This window comes from Carcharodon carcharias, chromosome 3 (genome assembly GCF_017639515.1).
Source record: "Carcharodon carcharias isolate sCarCar2 chromosome 3, sCarCar2.pri, whole genome shotgun sequence".
Classification (NCBI taxonomy): Eukaryota; Metazoa; Chordata; class Chondrichthyes; order Lamniformes; family Lamnidae; genus Carcharodon; species Carcharodon carcharias.
This window is the reverse complement of record NC_054469.1, coordinates 172919509-172938464: the sequence shown is the minus strand read 5'-3', so window position 1 is coordinate 172938464 and position 18956 is coordinate 172919509. Positions and strand designations below refer to the sequence as shown.

Genomic DNA, 18956 nt, shown 5'->3' with positions numbered 1-18956 from the left:
AACTGCATTGTTTGACATTAGTAGAAGAGTGTGAACAGATTGATATAAAAATCCGTTGTCTATTAACAAAGACACTAACCTGGAATATTTTAATATTGGTAACACAATTGGTTGCTTACATTTAGCTTAATATACTGAAATGGGATGCTATAGATATAGTCATGATTATTTTGTTATGGCAAAAATATGTGTGAGTAATTCCATAATGTTATATAATAATGAACTTTTCTTTGATTAAGATGCCCTAATAATAAAATAAACTTTAATAAACTACTGAAAACATACAATTGTACAAACTGAAACTCACACAAGGAATATTGAGATAAATGTTTCATTCATGCTAAACATATGTTATGACATCATCTTCACATCAGATAAAATAGTGCATATTTCTGTCTTTCTATCTATGCAACTGTGAATTTAATAATGTAGGTGTAAAGGTATGATAAGAAGTGATTTTGACTGTTTTAATATTCTCATCTGTTCAGGTTTAAATAATCATACAAGAATAGATCATAAGACCATAAGACATAGGAGCAGAAGTAGGCCATTCAGTCCATCAAGTCTGCTTAACGATTCATGGCTGATCTGATAATCCTCAACTCCACTTTCCTGCCTTTTCCCCATTACCCTTGATTTCTTTACTAATTAAAATCTGTCTGTTTCAACCTTGAATATACTTAATGACCCAGCCTCTACAGCCCTCTGCGATAAAGAGTTCCACAGATTGACTACCCTCTGAGAGAAGAAATTCCTCCTCATTTCTGTTTTAAATGGGCGCCCCCTTACTGTGAGATTATGCCCTTTGGTCCTAAACTCTCCCAAAAGGGGAAACAACCTCTCAGCATCTACCCTGTCAAGCCCCCTAAGAATCTTACATATTTCAATAAGGTCGCTTCTCATTCTTCTAAACTCCAATGAGTACAGGTCCAACCTACACAACCTCTCCTCGTAAGAAAATCCCTCCATACGCAGGATCAACCTAGTGAATTCACTCTAGACTGCCTCCAATGCCAGTATATCTTTCCTTAGATAAGGAGACCAAAATTGTTCACAGTATTCTAGGTGTGGTCGAACTAGTACCTTGTATAGTTTTAGCAAGCCTTCCCTATTTTTACACTCCATTCCCTTTGAAATAAAGGCCAACATTCCATTTGCCTTCCCTATTACCTGTTGATCTTGTATGTTAGCTTTTTGGGATATACAAACAAGGACTTCCAAATCCTTCTGTGCTGCAGCCTTCTGCAGCCTTTCTCCATTTAAATAATATTCAGCTCTTCTATTCTTCCTGCCAAAGCGCATAACCTCACATTTTCCCACATTATATTCCATCTGCCAAGTTTTTTCCCATTCACTTAACCTGTCTATATCCCTCTGTAGACTCCTTGGAAAGGATTTTCTGTCTACCGGGCGGGTGGGCCCAACCCAATTGCCGGTGGTCGGGGAGCCGATCCCCGCTGGAGAAGCAAGCCCCACCTCTGTTTTAAATGGGTGGGCCAAATAAGGCCTGCCCAGCGTGATGCCCGGTGGGAAGCACTATGCACTTCCTGTGCGGGCAGGCGGGGATTCCCCAAAAGCGAGAATGCGCTCTTTCACGCATGCGCATGAAAGAGCGCACATCTCCCTGAGGCTAAGTGCTACCACAGTGACATTGCTGACAGTTGTAAAAACAGTAAAAAAAGAAAAAAAAATCCTTAACATGTCCCTGTCATGTGACAATGTCACATGAGATGGGACATGTTCAAAAATTTCACTAAAGCTTTATTAAACTTTTAAAGTCCCTACATGAAACCTCATCCCACTGGTGGATGAGGTTTCATGATTTTTCTATTCCCCGCCGGGGCTCCTGACCTGCCCAACAACCTTAAGGTTGGACGGGCAGGTCCTTTAATTGTGTTAATGATCCTGTCAATGGCCTCAATTGGCCATTGACAGGTCGGTGGGCCCGCAGCTGATTTTGCTGTGGGCCCGCCTTCCTGAAGATTCAAATGGGGCAGGAGGGCGTCGGGGGTTTCCCCCGATGTCAACCTGCGTCATTTTGTGCGTCGGAGAGCGGGCCCCACCCTCTGCTCGCCGATGGCAAAATTCAGCCCCTTGTGTCACCTTCACCACTTGCTTTCCCACCTATTTTTCTGTCATCCGCAAACTCGGTGATAGTACATTCACTTCCCTCATCTAAGTCATTAATATATATTGTAAATAATTGAGGCCCCAGCACTGATCCCTGTGGCACTCCACTAGTTACAGGTTGCCATCCCGAAAATGACTCCCTTATCCCAATTCTCTGGCTTCTATTAGTTAGCCAATCCTCTATCCATGCTAATATATTATCCCCAACACCAGGGGCTCTTATCTTATTAAGTAGCTCTATGTACAGTACCTTATCAAATGCCTTTTGGAAATCCACATATATTACATCTACTGGTTCCCCTTTATCTATTACTTGTTACCTCCTCAAAGAATTCTAATAAGTTTGTCAGGCATGATTTCCCTTTCATGAAGCCATGCTGACTCTGCTTGATTAGATTATGTATTTCTAAATGCTCTGCTGTTACATCTTTTATAATAGACTCCAACATTTTCCCAATTATAGATCTTAAGCTAACTGGTCTATAGTTACCTGTTTTTTGTCTCCCTCCCTTTTTCAACAAGAGCATTACATTGGCAGTTTTCCGATCCTCTGGGACTTTTCCAGAATCTAAGGATTCTTGGAAGGTTACTACCAGTGCATCCACTATCTCTGTAGCTACTTCCTTTAATATCATAGGATGGAACCCATCAGGCCCAGGGGACATATCGACTTTTAGCCCCATATTTTCCCTAGTACTTTTTCTCTAGTGATAGTTATTGTATGTATTTTCACCCCCTCTTTTGCCCCTTGATTATTTAGTATTTTTGGAATGCTATTAGTATCTTCTACCGTGAAGACTGAAGCAACGTATTTATTCAACTCCCCTGCCATTTCCCAGATCCCCATTATTATCTCCCATGCCTCATTCTCTAAGGGGTCTATATTGACTTTGACCTCTCTCTTCCTTTTTATATATTTGAAGAAGCTCTTACTCTCCATTTTTGTATTACTAGCTAGTCATTGAGTCATAGAGGTCTACAGCACAGAAAAAGGCCCTTCGGCCCATCAAGTCTGTGCTGTTCATACAAGTACCTAACTATTCTAATACCATTTTCCAGTACCAGGCCCATAGCTTTGTATGCCATGGCATTGCAAGTGCACAGCCAAAATACTTCTTAAATGTTATGAGGGTTTCTACCTCTACCACCCTTTCAGGCAGTGAGTTCTAGATACCCACCACCCTCTGAGTGAAAAAGTTCTTCCTCACATCCTCTCTATACCTCATGCACCCCACCTTACATCTATGCCCTCGGTTATTGATCCCTCTACCAAGGGGAAAGGTTCCTTCCTGTCTACCCTATCTATGCCCCTCATAATTTTATACACCTCAATCATGTTCCCCCTCAATCTCTTCTGCTCCAAGGAAAATTACCCCAGTCTATCCAATCTTTCCTCATAACTAAAACTCTCCAGCCCAGGCAACATCCTGGTAAATTTCCTCTGCACTCTCTGTAGTGCAATCACATCCTTCCTATATGCAGATTCCAGAACTGCACACAATACTCTAGCTATGGCCTAACCAGCATTTTATACAGTTCCAGCATAACCTCAATGCTCTTATATTCTATGCCTGGGCTAATAAAGATAAGTATCCCATATGCCTTCTTAACCACCTTATCTACCTGTCTCGCTACCTTAAGGGACCAGTGGACATGCACACCAAGGTCCCTCTGATCCTTGGTACTTCCCACAGTCCTACCATTCATCGTGTATTCCCGTGCCTTGTTTGTCCTACCCAAATGCATCACCTCACACTTATCCGGATTAAATTCCATTTGTCACTGATCAGCCCATCTGACCAGCCCTCCTGTAATCTAAGGCTATCCCCTTTACTATTTACTACCCCACCAATTTTAGTGTAAACTTAATGATCAACCCTCCTACATTCAAGTCTAGCTTATATATACCACAAACAGCAACAGACCCAAAACCGATCCCTGTGGAACCCTCTGGACACAGGTATCCAGTCACAAAAACACCTCTCAACCATCACCCCATGCTTCCTGCCACTCAGCCAATTCTGGATCCAATTTGCCAAATTGCCTTGGATTCCATGGGCTCTTACCTTTGTTATCAGTCTCTCATGTGGGACCTTGCTGAAGTCCATGCATTTCCCTCATCTACACACCTGGTCACCTCTTCAAAACATTCAATCAAATTGGTCGGACATGACCTCCCCTTAATAAAACCATGCTGACTGCCCTTGATTAATCCCTGCCTCTCCAAGTATAGATTAATTCTGTCCCTCAGAATTGCTTCCAATAGTTTCCCCACCACTGAGGTTAGACTGACTGGCCTGTAGTTCCCTGGTTTATCTCTTCTCCCTTCTTGAATAACGACATCACATTGGCTGTCCTCCAGTCCTCTGGCACCTCTCCTGTGGCCAGAGAGGTATTGAAAATTATTGCCAGTGCCCCTGCTAGCTCCTCCCTTGCCTCACTCAATAGCCTGGGACATATTTCATCCGGGCCTGGAGATTTATCAACTTTTAAGCCTGCCAGACCACTTAGAACCTCCTTTCCTATGCTAATTTATTTAATTATATCACAGTTTATGATTTCCATTCCCACGTCATCCCTCTCACTTGTGAACACTGACACAAAGTTGTCATTTAGTCTATCTATGTCTTCCAGCTCCACACACAAATTATCACTATGATCCTTAATGGGCCCTACTCTTTCATTATCCTCTTGGTCTTAATGTACTTGTAAAATAACTTTGGATCCTCCTTTATTTTATCTGCCAATGTTTTTCCATGCCCTCTTTTTGTTCTCCTAATTTCCTTTTTATGTTCGCCCTTACACATTCTATACTCCTGTAGGGCTTCCGCTATTTTGACCCCTGGGTTTCTGCCATTAGCCTCCCTTTTTCTCTTTATCCAATCCTGTATATTCCTCAACATCCAGGGTTCCCTGGATTTGTTGGCCCCACCCTTTATCTTAACTGGAATATGTTGGCCCTGTACTTTCCCTATTTCCTTCTTGAATGAGTCCCACTGCTCTAACGCAGATTTACCTAAAAGTAGCTGCATCCAGTCCAATCTGGCCAAATCATATCTGGTCTTATTAAAATCGGCCATTCTCCAATTTAGAACTCTGATTTCTGGTCCATCCTTTTCCCTTTCCATAACGCCCTGAATCTAAAGGAGTTATGATCGCTATCCACAATATGCTCCCCCACTGATACCTCTACCACTTGCCTGACTTCATTCCCTAAAATTAAATCCAGGACCTTCTACGTACTGGCTAAAAATGTTCTCCTGGATGCATTTTAAGAATTTCACACCCTCTAAACTTATCACACTATGACTAACTGAGTTAATGTTGGGGAAGTTTGAAATACCCCACTATTAATACCCTATTATTTTTACACTTCTCTGAAATATGCCTATATATCTGCTCTTCTATTTCTCTCTGACTGTTTGGGGGCCTATGGTACACCTCTAGCAATGTGATTGCTCCTTTTTTGTTTTTAAGTTCTACCCATATGGCTTCATTTGAGCAGCCTTCTAAGATGTCATCCCTCCTTACTGCTGCAATTGATTCCCTGATCAATATTGTGATACCCCATCCTCTTTTACCTCCTTCTCTGTCTCACCTGAAGACCCTACATCCTGGAATATTGAGCTGCCAATCCTGCCCCTCTCTCAATCATGTCACTGTGACAGCAATGACATCATACTTCAATGTGTTAATTTGTGCCCTCAACTCATCTGCCTTATTCGTCAGACTCCTTGTGTTAAAATAAATACCATCCAACCTTGCCAAACTCCCTTGTGCCTTAACTGGCCTATAATTTCTATGCCTTCCAGACTCACTTGCTCTCTCTCTTCTAATTTTGGCTATGCATCTACCCATGCTGAACCTCCTCTCAGGATCCCATCACCCTGCCAAGTTAGTTTAAACCCTCCCCAACAGCACTAGCAAACCTCCCCACAAGGATGTTGGTTCCATTCCGGTTCAGGTGCAACCCGTTCACCTTGTACAGGTCCCACCGCTCCCAGAAACGGTCCCAATATCCCAGAAATCTAAAGCCCTCCCTCCTGCACCATCTCTCCAGCCATGCATTTGTCTGGACTAACCTCCTATTTCTATACTCACTAGCACATGGCACCAGGAGCAATCCAGAGATTACTACCTTTGAGGTCCTGTTTTTTAACCTGCTTCCTAGCTGCCTAAGTTCTGCTTGCAGGACCTCATCCCTCTTTCTACCTATGTCATTGGTACGAATGTGTACCACGATCTCTGTCTGTTTCCCCTCCCCCTTTAGAAAGCCCTGCAGCTGTTCAGTGACATCCTTGAACCTGACACCACGGAGGCAATATACTATCCTGGAATCACATCCATGGCCGCAAAAACGCCTGTCTGTCCCCCTACTATTGAGTCTCCTACCACCATTGCTCTTCTCCACTTTTTCCTCCTCCGCTGTGCAGCTGAGCCACTCATAGTGCCATGAGTGTGGCTGCACTTCCCAGAGGAACCGTCACTCTCATCGTTTTCCAACACTGAAAAATGGTTCTCGAGCGAGATGCACCCTGGAGATTTCCTGACTACCTGCCTGACACTTTTCTTCTGACTGATGGTCACCCATTCCCTCTCTGTCTGCATTTCCGTAAGCTGCGGGGTGACCACATCTAAAAACATGCTATCCATGAAACTCTCAGCCTCACGAAGGCACCTCAGTGTCTCCAGCTGCCGCTCAAGCTCCGAAACTTGGAGCTCAAGTCGCTGAAGCTGGTGGCACTTCCTGCAGAGGTGGTCAGTCAGAGCACAAGAGTGTCTAGGACTTCCCACATATTGCAGGCATGGGGCGGAGCTGCCCTGCTATGCCTCTAGTTGAAAAAAAACCTCACTTTAAGTTAAATACAAAAAAGCCATTAAATTATTTATGTACTTTAAATAAAAACTAGAACTCTGACCGTTCCTCAGCTTAATCTATTTTAAACTGGTGAAAAACTTGAGAAAAAAATACTTACTCACTACTCACCAATCAACTCTCACCTTTGTGCTGACATCACTTTTTGACGTTTCCCCACAGTCGTGCTGGTTCTGATCTCTCGTGCTGTCTTGTGATGTCACTCTTGTTATTTTCAACGAGAACTGACTGCAGGATACCTTTCCCTCAAAGTTTATTTTCTCACTGTTTATTATTTTTTTGGTCATCTTTTGTTGGTTTTTAAAACTTTCCCAATCCTCTGGCTTACCACTAATCTTTGCCACATTGTATGTTTTTTCTTTCAATTTGATACTGTCCTTAACCTTGGCTAACCATGGTTAGTTTATCCCCTTCCTTGAATCCTCCTTCTGAGATATATTTTTGTTGAGAGTCATGAACTATTTCCTTAAGCGTCTGGCATTGTTCATCAACTGTCTTTTCTGCTAAACTGCTTTCCCAGTCCACTCCAGCCAACTCTGCCTTCATTCAATTGTATTTACCCTTATTTAAATTTAGCACAGTTGTTTCTGACCCAAGTTCTCACTCTGAAACTGAGAGCTACATTTGACCATATTATGTTCACTGCTTCCTTGGACATCCTTTATTCTGAGATCATTCATTAAACCTGCCTCATTACACATTACTAGATCCAAAACAGCCTGATCCCTGGTTGGATTCACAACATATTGTTCTAAGCAACTGTCCCGAATACACTCTATGAATTCTTGCTCGTGTCTGACTCTACCAATTTGATTTTCCCAACCTATATGAAGATTAAAGTCACCCACAATTAATGTACTGCCATTTTGTACATGCTTTTATTCTCTGTCCTACAGTATAGCTACTCTCAGGGGTCCTATAGTCTACCCCACCTTCTTCCCTTGTTATTTCTTACTGCTACCCATATGGATTCTAAATCTTCCGAACCAAGGTCTTTTCTTGCTATCGTACTTAATTCACCTCACACTAACAAAGCTACCCCACCACCCTTTCCTTCCTGCCTGTCCTTTCAAAAAGTCACATACCCCTGAAAATTTAGTTCCCAGCTTTGATCTCCTTATAACCATGTCTCCGTAATGGCTATAAGATCGTACCTATTAACCTATATTTGTGCCGTTAATTCATTTGTTTTGTTCTGAATACTACATGTTTTTAAGTAAAGGGCCATTAATTTTGCCTTCTTACCATTTTTCCCTCTTTGACCCCATTGCTGCTGCTGCTTTTTTATGTTTGTACACTCTGTCCTGTCCTGTCACACTATGGGTATCATCACCTAAATAGCTGCCCTGCAATGCTGTCATAACCTTTTGCTTTGTAAGCCTACGTATCCCCTTTCCAGAACCAAACCCCCACTATTTAGTTTTAATTCCTCTCTACAACCCTAGTTATTTGGCTCACTAGGACATTGGCCCGTGCATGGTTCAAGTGAAGCCCGTCCAAATGGAGCAGCTCCCTTCTACCCCAGTACTGGTGTGTGTGCCCCATGAACTGAAACTCATTCCTCCCACTCCAATCTCTGAGCCATGCGTTTAAGTCCTTGATTTTATTTACTCTATTGCCAATTTTCCCATGGCTTAGACAGCAATCCTTGGAGGTCTACTTTTTAATTTAGCTCCTAACTCTTTTTGCAGAACCTCCTTTCTAGTCCTATCAATGTTTTTGGTACCAACATGGATGACAACAACTGCTACAAGTTCCTCTCCAGCCCTGAGGAGATGTCCTTAACCCTGGCACCAGGCAGGCAACACAGCCTTCGGGACTCATGCTCGTGGCTGCAGAGAACAGTATCTATCCCCCTAATCATACTGTCCCCTACCACTAATATTCTCCCATTTCCTCCCCCCACTTGAATGGTGCCGTGGTCAGTTTGCTCATCCTTCCTGCAGTCCCCGCTCTCATCCATGCAGCTTGCAAAAACCTTGTAACTGTTGGACAGTTGCAGGGGCCAAGGCTCCTCAAACACAACCCCTCGGGTCCCCATACCTGCCTCACCTGCAGTCACACTCTCCTGTCCCTGATCACAGACCAAATTTGAATTACATAATCTGAGGGTGTGTCCACCCCTGGAGCAAAGTGTCCAGGTAACTTTCCCCCTCCCTGATGTGGCGCAATGTCTGCAGCTCAGACTCCAGCTCCTTCACTTGGATCCGAAGTTCCTCAAGCTGCAAACACTTGGTACAGATATGTTCGTTCTGGATCACCTTGGTGTCCAGTAGCTCCCACATGCTGCAGCAGCTCCCACAATTAATGTATTAATTAATTGCTCTCGTAACCCCACACTTTACACTTTATTATAATTATTTTTTATAGGCACCAGTATCGACCTTATACTTCACAAGCTATTTTTTTAAAAAGAAGAAAAAGGCTAGAGATCTAAACACAATCTAAAGATCTTGCTTTTACTTTAAAGACTAGAAATACTCACCAATCCTACTCACAAATTATTTCTCTTTGTGCTCTTTTCCCTCTTGTGCTCTTTAGTACCACACTCTTCTCTCACTCTCTCACTGTAAAAGGCTCCGCTCCTCTCGGATTTGCTCCCTGTAAATGACCACGCTGTTTCTCTCACACCCTCACCATGTAAAAGACCATGCTGTTTCTCTCACACTCTCTCTCTGTAAATGACCATGCTGTTTCTCTCTCATTCTCTCACTGTAAATGACCATTCAGTTTCTCTCATATTCTCTCACTGTAAATGGCCAAGCTGTTTCCCTCACATTCTCTTTGTAAATGACCACACTTTCTCTCACCATCTCTCACTGTAAATGACCCCACTGTTTCTCTCCTGCTCTCCCACTGTAAATTACCCTGCTGTTTCTCTCACACTCTCTCGCTGTAAATGACCACGCTGTTTCTCTCATACTATCTCACTGTAAATGACCATGCTGTTTCTCTCACACTATCTCACTGTAAATGACCCCACTGTTTCTCTCACACTCTCTCACTGTAAATGACCACGCTGTTTCTCTTGCACTCTCCCTCTGTAAATGACCACGTTGTTTCTTACACGCTCTATCCCTGTAAATGACCATGCCGTTTCTCTCACACTTTCTCACTATAAATGATAATGCTGTTTCTCTTACACTCTATCCCTGCAAATGACCCTACTGTTATTCTCACACTCTTTCGCTGTAAATGAATTACTGTTTTTCTCACAGCCTCTCCCTGTGAACGATCACGCTGTTTCTCTCATGCTCCCATCTTATAAATGACCACGCTGTTTCTCTCCCTCTCTCTTGCTATAAATGGCGACGCTGTTTCTCTCACTCTCTCTCACTACATAGGACAATGCTGTTCCTCCTACACTCTTGCTCTAAATGACTACTCTGTTTATCTCACATTCTTGCTGTCAATGACTACATTTGTTTCTCTCACAATCTCACCATGTAAATGACCACATTATTACTCTTTCACTCCGTTGCTGTAAATTGCCACGCAGTTTCTCTCACGTAATCTCACCCGCCGTTGTTTCTATCACACGCTGTCCCTGTAAATGACCGCACTCTTGCACACTTTCTCACTGTAAATGATCACGCTGTTTCTTACACAATCTCTCGCTATAAATGACCATACTTTTTCTCTCACACTGTCACTGTTAATGACCATGCTATATCTCTCACACTCGCTCACTACAAATGGCCACACTATTTCTCTCTCACTCTCTCGCTGTAAATTGCCATGCTGTTTCTCTCACACTACCTCACTCTAAATGACCACACTCTTTCTCTCTCACACTTTCGCTGTAAATGACCATGCTGTTTCTCTCTGACTCTCTTACTGCTAATGACCACGCTGTTTCTCTCACACTCTCTTGCTATAAATGACCATGCTGTTCCTCCCATACTCTTGCTCTAAACGACTACACTGTTCTTTTCACATTCTTGCTATAAATGACTACATTGTTTCTCTTGCAATCTCACCCCGTAAATGACCACACTGTTTCTCTCTCACTCCCTCACTGTAAATGACCACGCTGTTTCTCTCTCATTCCCTCACTGTAAATGACCACGCTGTTTCTCTCACACTCAGTGTAAATGGTGCCACTGTTTCTTTTGCACTCTCCCTCTATAAATGACTACGCTGTTTGTCTCGCACTCTCCCTCTGTAAATGACCACACTGGTTCTTACACGCTCTCTCACTGTAAATGACCCCACTGTTTCTTTCAAACGCTGTCGCTGTAAATGTCTGCACTGTTTCTCTCACACTCTCTCGCTGTAAATGTTCCTGCTATTTCTCAAACGCTCTATCCCTGTAAATTACCATGCTGTTTCTCTCACACTTGATCCCTGTAAATGATCACCCTGTTTCTTTGACTCTCTCACTGAAAATCACCCAATGTGTCTCTCGCACTCTCTCACAGTAAGTAACCCCAATGTTTCTTTCACACTCTCTTGCTGTAAATGACCCCAATGTTTCTCTCACTCTCTTGCTTTAAATGACCTCGCTGTTTCTCTCACACTCTCTCGCTGTAAATGACTATACTTTTTCTCTCACACTGTCACTGTTAATGACCCCGCTGTTTCTCTCACACTCCCATCCTGTAAATGACCACACTGTTTCTCTCACACAATCTCACTGTAAATGACCACACTGTTTCTCTCACACAATCTCACTGTAAATGACCGCACTGTTTCTCTCACAGTCTTTTGCTGTAAATGACCCTGTTGTTTCTCACACGCTCTATCCCTGTGAATGACCCTGCTGTTTCTCTCATACTCCCATCCTGTAAATGACCACACTGTTTCTCTCACACAATCTCACTGTAAATGACCCCGCTGTTTCTCTCACAATCTCACCATGTAAATAACCACACTGTTTCTCTCAAACTCTCTTGCTGTGAATGACCACACTGCTTTTCTCAGACTCTCTCACTGTAAATGACCCCACTGTTTCTCTCCCACTGTGTCATTGTAAATGACCACGCTATTTTTCTCTCACCCCCTCGCTGTAAATGACCACACTGTTTCTCTCACAATCTCACCATGTAAATAACCACACTGTCTCTCAAACTCTCTTGCTGTGAATGACCACACTGCTTTTCTCAGATTCTCTTGCTGTAAATGACCCCACTGTTTTCTCTCACACTCTCTCACTGTAAATGACCATGCTGTTTCTCTCACTCTCTCACTGTAAATAGCCACACTGTTTCTCTCACACTCTCACCCTGTGAATGACCCTGCTGTTTCTCTCACTCCCTCTCGCTATAAATGACCACGCTATTTCTCTCTCACTCCCTCACTGTAAATAACCATGTTTCTCACACTCTCTCATTATAAAATGACCATGCTGTTTCTCTCACACTCTCTCACTGTAAGAATAAGTAATACAACAATATTGCAGTGTGTTGTTACAATTTGAGAATGTCAGAGTATGCTATTGTACGAATAATTGTAATTGAGCATTTGGTTCTCCTATTAATGATGAATTTATCGCTTGTAATATGTTGTACTCTCATTGCGAGATATAAATGAAGAATGCAGTTTTTGATAGTTAACTCACAGGGTCCAAGGTTTGGTTTACTTGGGATACCTCAAAGTTATCTCATACATAAACAAGCTAATAGTTTGGGGACTTGGCTAATTCTGCAAACATGATAGTGTATAGACCATATACTAAGTTTCAGATGCAATAACAGTGGGTATTTAATTATAGGGGAAGGAAAGTCTCTCCATTCAGTTGCATCTGATTTGTTTTATAAATTTTGCTTGAAGGAAAATTGAAATTAAAGGGAATAGGTAAACCCAAATTCACTACAGGCAAAACAGAAGCTTTATGAATTGAGATGAGGAATTCACAAAATCACAGAATCTTAACGGCACAGAAGGAGGCCATTTGGCCCATCATGTCTGTATTGGCTCTCCAAATAAGCATTATGACCTAGTGCCATTGCCCTGCCTTTTCCCCATACCGTTGCACATTGTTTCTATTCAAATAATCATCTAATGCCCTCTTGAATGCCTCAACTGAACCTGCCTCCACCACACTTCCTGGCAGTGCATTCCAGACCCAAAACACTCGTGTGAAAAAGTTTTTTTCTCGTGTCACTTTTGCAAATCACTTTAAATTTGTGCCTTCTCGTTCTTGATCCTTTTATGAGTGGGAACGCTTCTTCCTATCTACTCTGTCCAGCCCCCTCATGATTTTAAATTTCTCTATCAAATCTCCTCTCCAAGGAGAACAGTCCCAACCTCTCCAATCTATCCTCATAGCTAAAGTTTCTCATACCTGGAATCATTCTTGTAAAACTCTTCTGCACTCACTCCAATGTGTTCACATCTTTCCTATAATATGGTGCCCAGAACTGTATGCAATATTCCAACTGAGGTCTGACGAGTGTCTTATACAAATTCAGCATCAGAATTATACACTGAAGAAATTCATTGCTGAGATCTGTTGCATATCATTGGGCCAGACTTTGGGGTAAAAATAATGACATGGCTAACAGCGTTCAACATTATTTATGTGGAAATTGGACAGCAGCTTCCACACATGTGGAATTCAATGTGAAATCAGGGAGCTTGTGTCTGAACCCTGCTTCACCAAAAGCTGCGAGATAACTACATCTCTCTGAATGAGTCACCTTCAAAAATTGGGAAGAAAGAATCCATTATCTTCGGTCTCCGCAACAAACTCCATTCTCTAGCCACCATTACTGTTATTACTGCTGGCAATTGTCAGAGGTTGAAACAAATAACCTTGGTGGCAAATCTAGTCCTGAGATGAGCTTTTGACCATGTATCTGCTCCATCACTAAGACTACTTAATTCTACCTCTGTACATTGCCCAACTTACCCTGATTCAGCTCATCTGCTGGTGAAACCATGCCTTTGTTACCCCTAAACTTGACTACCATGGCATTCCCATCCTCATAAGGATGTGCAGAACATTGCTGCCTATGTCTTAACTCGTATACCAAGTCCTGGTCACACAGAATCCCTATATTTTCTGACATACATTGGCTCCTAGTTAAGCATTGCCTTAATTTTAAAATTCTCAACCTTGTTTTCAACTCTGACTGTCTGCACTCCTCTCGTCTGACCTCTTGTACATCCCCGATTTTAACTGCTGCACCATTGGTAGCTGTGCCTTCAGCTGCTGAGGCCCCTAGCTCTGAAATTCCCCTTTCAAACTTCTCTGTCTCTACCTTTCTTTCTTTCTTTAGGATGTTCCTTGAAACTACCTCTTTGACCAAGCCATTGGTCATCTGCTGTAATATTGCCTTCTGCAGTTTGATGTCAAGTTTTGTTTGATAATGCTTCTATGAAGCACCTTAAGATGTTTTACTACATTAAAGGTGCTTTATAAATGAAGTTGTTGTTGATCAATGTGAAATTGCTGGACTTAGCTGATGTATACAAACTAAACTCAGAAGATAAAATTAAAGCTTGTCCATCCCAGCACTCTTTTAACAGGGTATTAAGTCTTAATTTTGGGCAAACAACTTCATTGGCTCTGAAAATTTACTTTTACAAGTGTGTAGTCTCATTTCTACAGACTATATTTATTGTTGGAGACTTTTTAAAAAGTCTTTACTTTACTCTTTACATTTCTTTTATCTCTCCCTCAATTCAATCTTTATTTCCCTCTATTCATTTTGCTTTCTGTACCTGATTTAACATTGAATTCAGTGGGCCAGATTTTGGGATAACAATAATGTTAAGGCTACAACGCTCACTGTTATAATACAGTAAATCAGAAAGAAATTCTGGCATCTGCATATGCGTAGCTGAATGTGCAAATCCGGAAGTTGCTGTTAGAGATATTCTGCTCCTCCACAAGGTGTGCTCTTGTATTCCTCATTGATAGATACGGCACTTGAAATGAATGTAAATTAGGGAACTTTCCCACTTGTTCTACACTAGAAACAGTTGAAAAAGCTAGGACTGATTAGCGGAGAGAGATATAAAAGAAAAGAAAATGTAATTCTTCACTATTAATCGTCTTCTAAGGTAATGAGAATCCACAGTTGTATGATTACATTTTCGGACCAAAGAGGTTGCTCAGCAGTTATTATCTTTTATCACGTCATTAAGAATATACTCCTGAATTTATCCCACCTGTCTTTCCCAAACTTTGTTTCACTTTTTGTACATTATTTAAATCTAATTGTTATTTCCTGCTTCATACATCCTGGTTTAGACTCTGTGGCCACCAGATTCGCATGTGCAGTGCCCACTTTTTTCAGTGCTACGGGTGCCGTTTCGCATTCAAAATGGTCTCTTCAGTGTGCCAGCATGCTTCTGATGCTGACCATACTGAATGGCATTTTGGTGAGAGTATTAGCGTGCATGGAGGAGATGTTTACCAGGAGCATGCAGAACAGGCAAATCATGATGGGGTGGGGGTGGAGGGACGAATGAGATGTCTACCCCACAATGGAACCAGCCAGGTAGGGAGTGCACAATCCGCACCCTTATTATCGACACAGTGAATGGGGGCGGAAATGCTGGAATTGGGTCCTGCCTGCCATTTTTAAAGGCCTTCAGAGTCCAAGAAAATCCAGCCCATGATGTCCAATCCTAGGCTTTTCCTTTAAATTATTTAGGCATTGAAGGCATTAAAAGATGCAAAACATATTACAATAGATAAATTTAATCATGTTTTTGTAAATGTATATATTTTGGATTATTTTGATTTGCTTAAATTCTTACTTAAGGCAATTAAAATTTCAGTTCCTGAGGAAAAAGCATAGGTTAAAAACATTTTGAAGCATTTTGAACAATTTGAGGGAAAAGGTACCCTGTGATCAGATTGTCCAATAAGAGGAGTATACTCTACAATTATAAAAAGCTATTGTGCCTCACACAAACTGTAACAAAGCATTACGCTTTTAACAATGAAAATACCTAGCACAGTGCTGTCTCAAGTGCAACACAAAAACAGAATTACCTGGAAAAACTCAGCAGGTCTGGCAGCATTGGCGGAGAAGAAAAGAGTTGACGTTTCGAGTCCTCATGACCCTTCGACAGAACTTGAGTTCGAGTCCAAGAAAGAGTTGAAATATAAGCTGGTTTAAGGTGTGTGTGTGGGGGGGCGGAGAGATAGAGAGACAGAGAGGTGGAGGGGGGGGTGTGGTTGTAGGGACAAACAAGCAGTGATAGAAGCAGATCATCAAAAGATGTCAACGACAATAGTACAATAGAACACATAGGTGTTAAAGTTAAAGTTGGTGATATTATCTAAACGAATGTGCTAATTAAGAATGGATGGTAGGGCACTCAAGGTATAGCTCTAGTGGGGGTTTTTTTTTATAATGGAAATAGGTGGGAAAAGGAAAATCTTTATAATTTATTGGAAAAAAAAAGGAAGGGGGAAACAGAAAGGGGGTGGGGATGGGGGAGGGAGCTCACGACCTAAAGTTGTTGAATTCAATATTCAGTCCGGAAGGCTGTAAAGTCCCTAGTCGGAAGATGAGGTAGTGTTCTATTGTACTATTGTCGTTGACATCTTTTGATGATCTGCTTCTATCACTGCTTGTTTGTCCCTACAACCACACCACCCCCCTCCACCTCTCTGTCTCTCTATCTCTCCGCCCCTCACACACACACCTTAAACCAGCTTATATTTCAACTCTTTCTTGGACTCGAACTCAAGTTCTGTCGAAGGGTCATGAGGACTCGAAACGTCAACTCTTTTCTTCTCCGCCGATGCTGCCAGACCTGCTGAGTTTTTCCAGGTAATTCTGTTTTTGTTTTGGATTTCCAGCATCCGCAGTTTTTTTGTTTTTATCTCTGTCTCAAGTGCAACTGACATGGAGGTATAATAAAATTAACATGCAATAAAAATAACTCTGTTCCAATTACTTTCTTAAGTTAGATTTGATAGAGCTATTCAACATGATGAGGGGCCTGGATAGAATAGATAGGTAGAAACTGTTCCCATTGGTGGAAGTATTGAGAACCAGAGGGCACTCAATATTTAAGGTAATTGGCAAAAGAAATATGAATAAAAACTTTTTTATACAGAGAGTAGTTAGGACGTGGAATGCTTTGCCTGGGAGTATGGTGGAGGCAGGTTCAATTGAGGAATTCAAGAGGAAATGGATTATTATCTGAAAAGGAAGAATACAGGACTAAGGGGAGAAATCAGGGGAATGACATTAGATGAATTGCTCCTCCAGAGAGCCAGCACAGACTCAATGGGCTGAATGGCTTTCTTCTGTGCTGTAACTATTCTATGGGCAGAATTTTCCGCTCATTGGGGGGGAAGTTTAAGAGAGGGCGTGCGGAGGCTCACCTCCGATCAGCGCCCCTGATTAGGGGCGCGCCACCATTTTATGTGGGTGGGCCAATTAAGGCCCGCCCAGCATGACGTCCATACAGAAGCTCTATGCGCTCCCTGTGCGGGTGGGGGGGGCGGGGATTCACTGAGCCAAGAGTTCGCTCTTGCGCACGATAGAGTGCAGTCATCTTCCTGAGGCTAGGTGCTGCCTCAGGGAGGTCGGGTCTACATTAAAAAATCTGAAAAAAAAAAAAAAAATTCCCTGACATGTCCCCTCATGTGACACTGTCACATGAGTCGGGACATGCCCATAACTTTTAAATTCACTTTAATTACATTTTTTAAAACCTACATGAAACCTCATCCCATCCATGCATGAGGTTTCATGCTTTTTCTAATGCCCGCCAGGGCTCCTGGCCTGCCCGCCACCTTAACATTGGACGGGCAGGTCCATTAATTAGTTTAATGACTCTGTCAGTGGCCTCAAATGGCCATTGACAGGTCAATGTGCACACAGCTGATTTTGCTGAGCCCCCACCTACTGGAAAATTGAAGTAGGGCGCGGTGACGCAGGGAGTTCTGCCCGACGTCATCTCGCATCATTTTACGCGTCGGCGAGTGGGCCCCGACCCCCACGCTGACTGAAAAATCCTGGCCTATGATTCTATGAAACTGTTAATCTCATTTTTTAAAGCACCTAAGTTTCATAAAGTACCAATAAAAACAATAGAAATATAATTGAAACAAATGACAAAAAGAACTCTGGCATTATCAAATTTTTGCACAACAGAATGGATTCCAGTCTGATTTGAATTGGAAGTGGGAGCCCCTGCTGCTACTGATGAGAATCATCAAACTCACTTGTAAAATATCACTATTGAGGGAAACCAACAATTCAAGACACGAACTGAGACCTGTATTGGGGGTGGGGGAGTGGGGTGGGGGTGGTGGAGGGAAGTATGTTGACAATAATAATTTTTCTTTTCTTGTTGGGAATAGTGTTGGCCACATCCACAGAATTAACTGCACAGAACAGCACTACACTGTATAAAACATAAGTTTGCAATTTGTTGCAAATGCAAAGTAATATCCTAATGTTTACAGAAGAAAATCTATATGAATGGTGGGAGCAGTTTGCTATAAAAAAAAGATATTTATTGATGCTGTCTAGTTTAAATGTTTCTTTTTCTTCTGCAGTGGGAACCTATCACAGTGACCTTGGTTGAGAAGGTTCAAATAATAGCAGTGATCCTTGGTTGCCTTTTTCTGATAGCAAGTGTGACCTGGCTCTTATGGTCAGCCTTCAGTCCTGCTGCAATTTGGCAGCGAAGAGACATCTTATTTCAGATCTGCTATGGAATGTATGGCTTTATGGACCTTGTTTGCATAGGTATGTTAAATGCATACGAGTCGAATCAATATTTCTGTTAACACATTAAATCCATAAAAATACTGTTGATGGTAGACAGGACTTGTTAATCTGTTCAAAATACTATATATACCCACATAGAAGTCGCATTTTTGAGGCCAGTCTTTCAGGCAAAAATTTAAGGGTTGACTTTTACGTGAATAATATTTTCAAGGGGTTGATATGCATGCTTGATTTGCACCCACACAGAATCCTGTACATGGATTGGCTGGTCTATCTTGATAAGCCCACTGATTCAG

The 18956-nt window shown here is 42.1% G+C and overlaps 1 protein-coding gene across 1 annotated transcript in view; it reads left to right on the top strand.

Annotated features, from left to right (window-relative positions):
* The window catches only part of LOC121276054 (E3 ubiquitin-protein ligase MARCHF11-like), a 126865-nt gene that overhangs the window by 43547 nt on the left and 64362 nt on the right, over positions 1–18956 (top strand). Inside the window, exon 3 of the mRNA XM_041183999.1 lies at positions 18486–18678. Within this exon, the coding sequence (XP_041039933.1) occupies positions 18486–18678 (193 nt within the window). The remainder of the gene's footprint in view (positions 1–18485; positions 18679–18956) is intronic.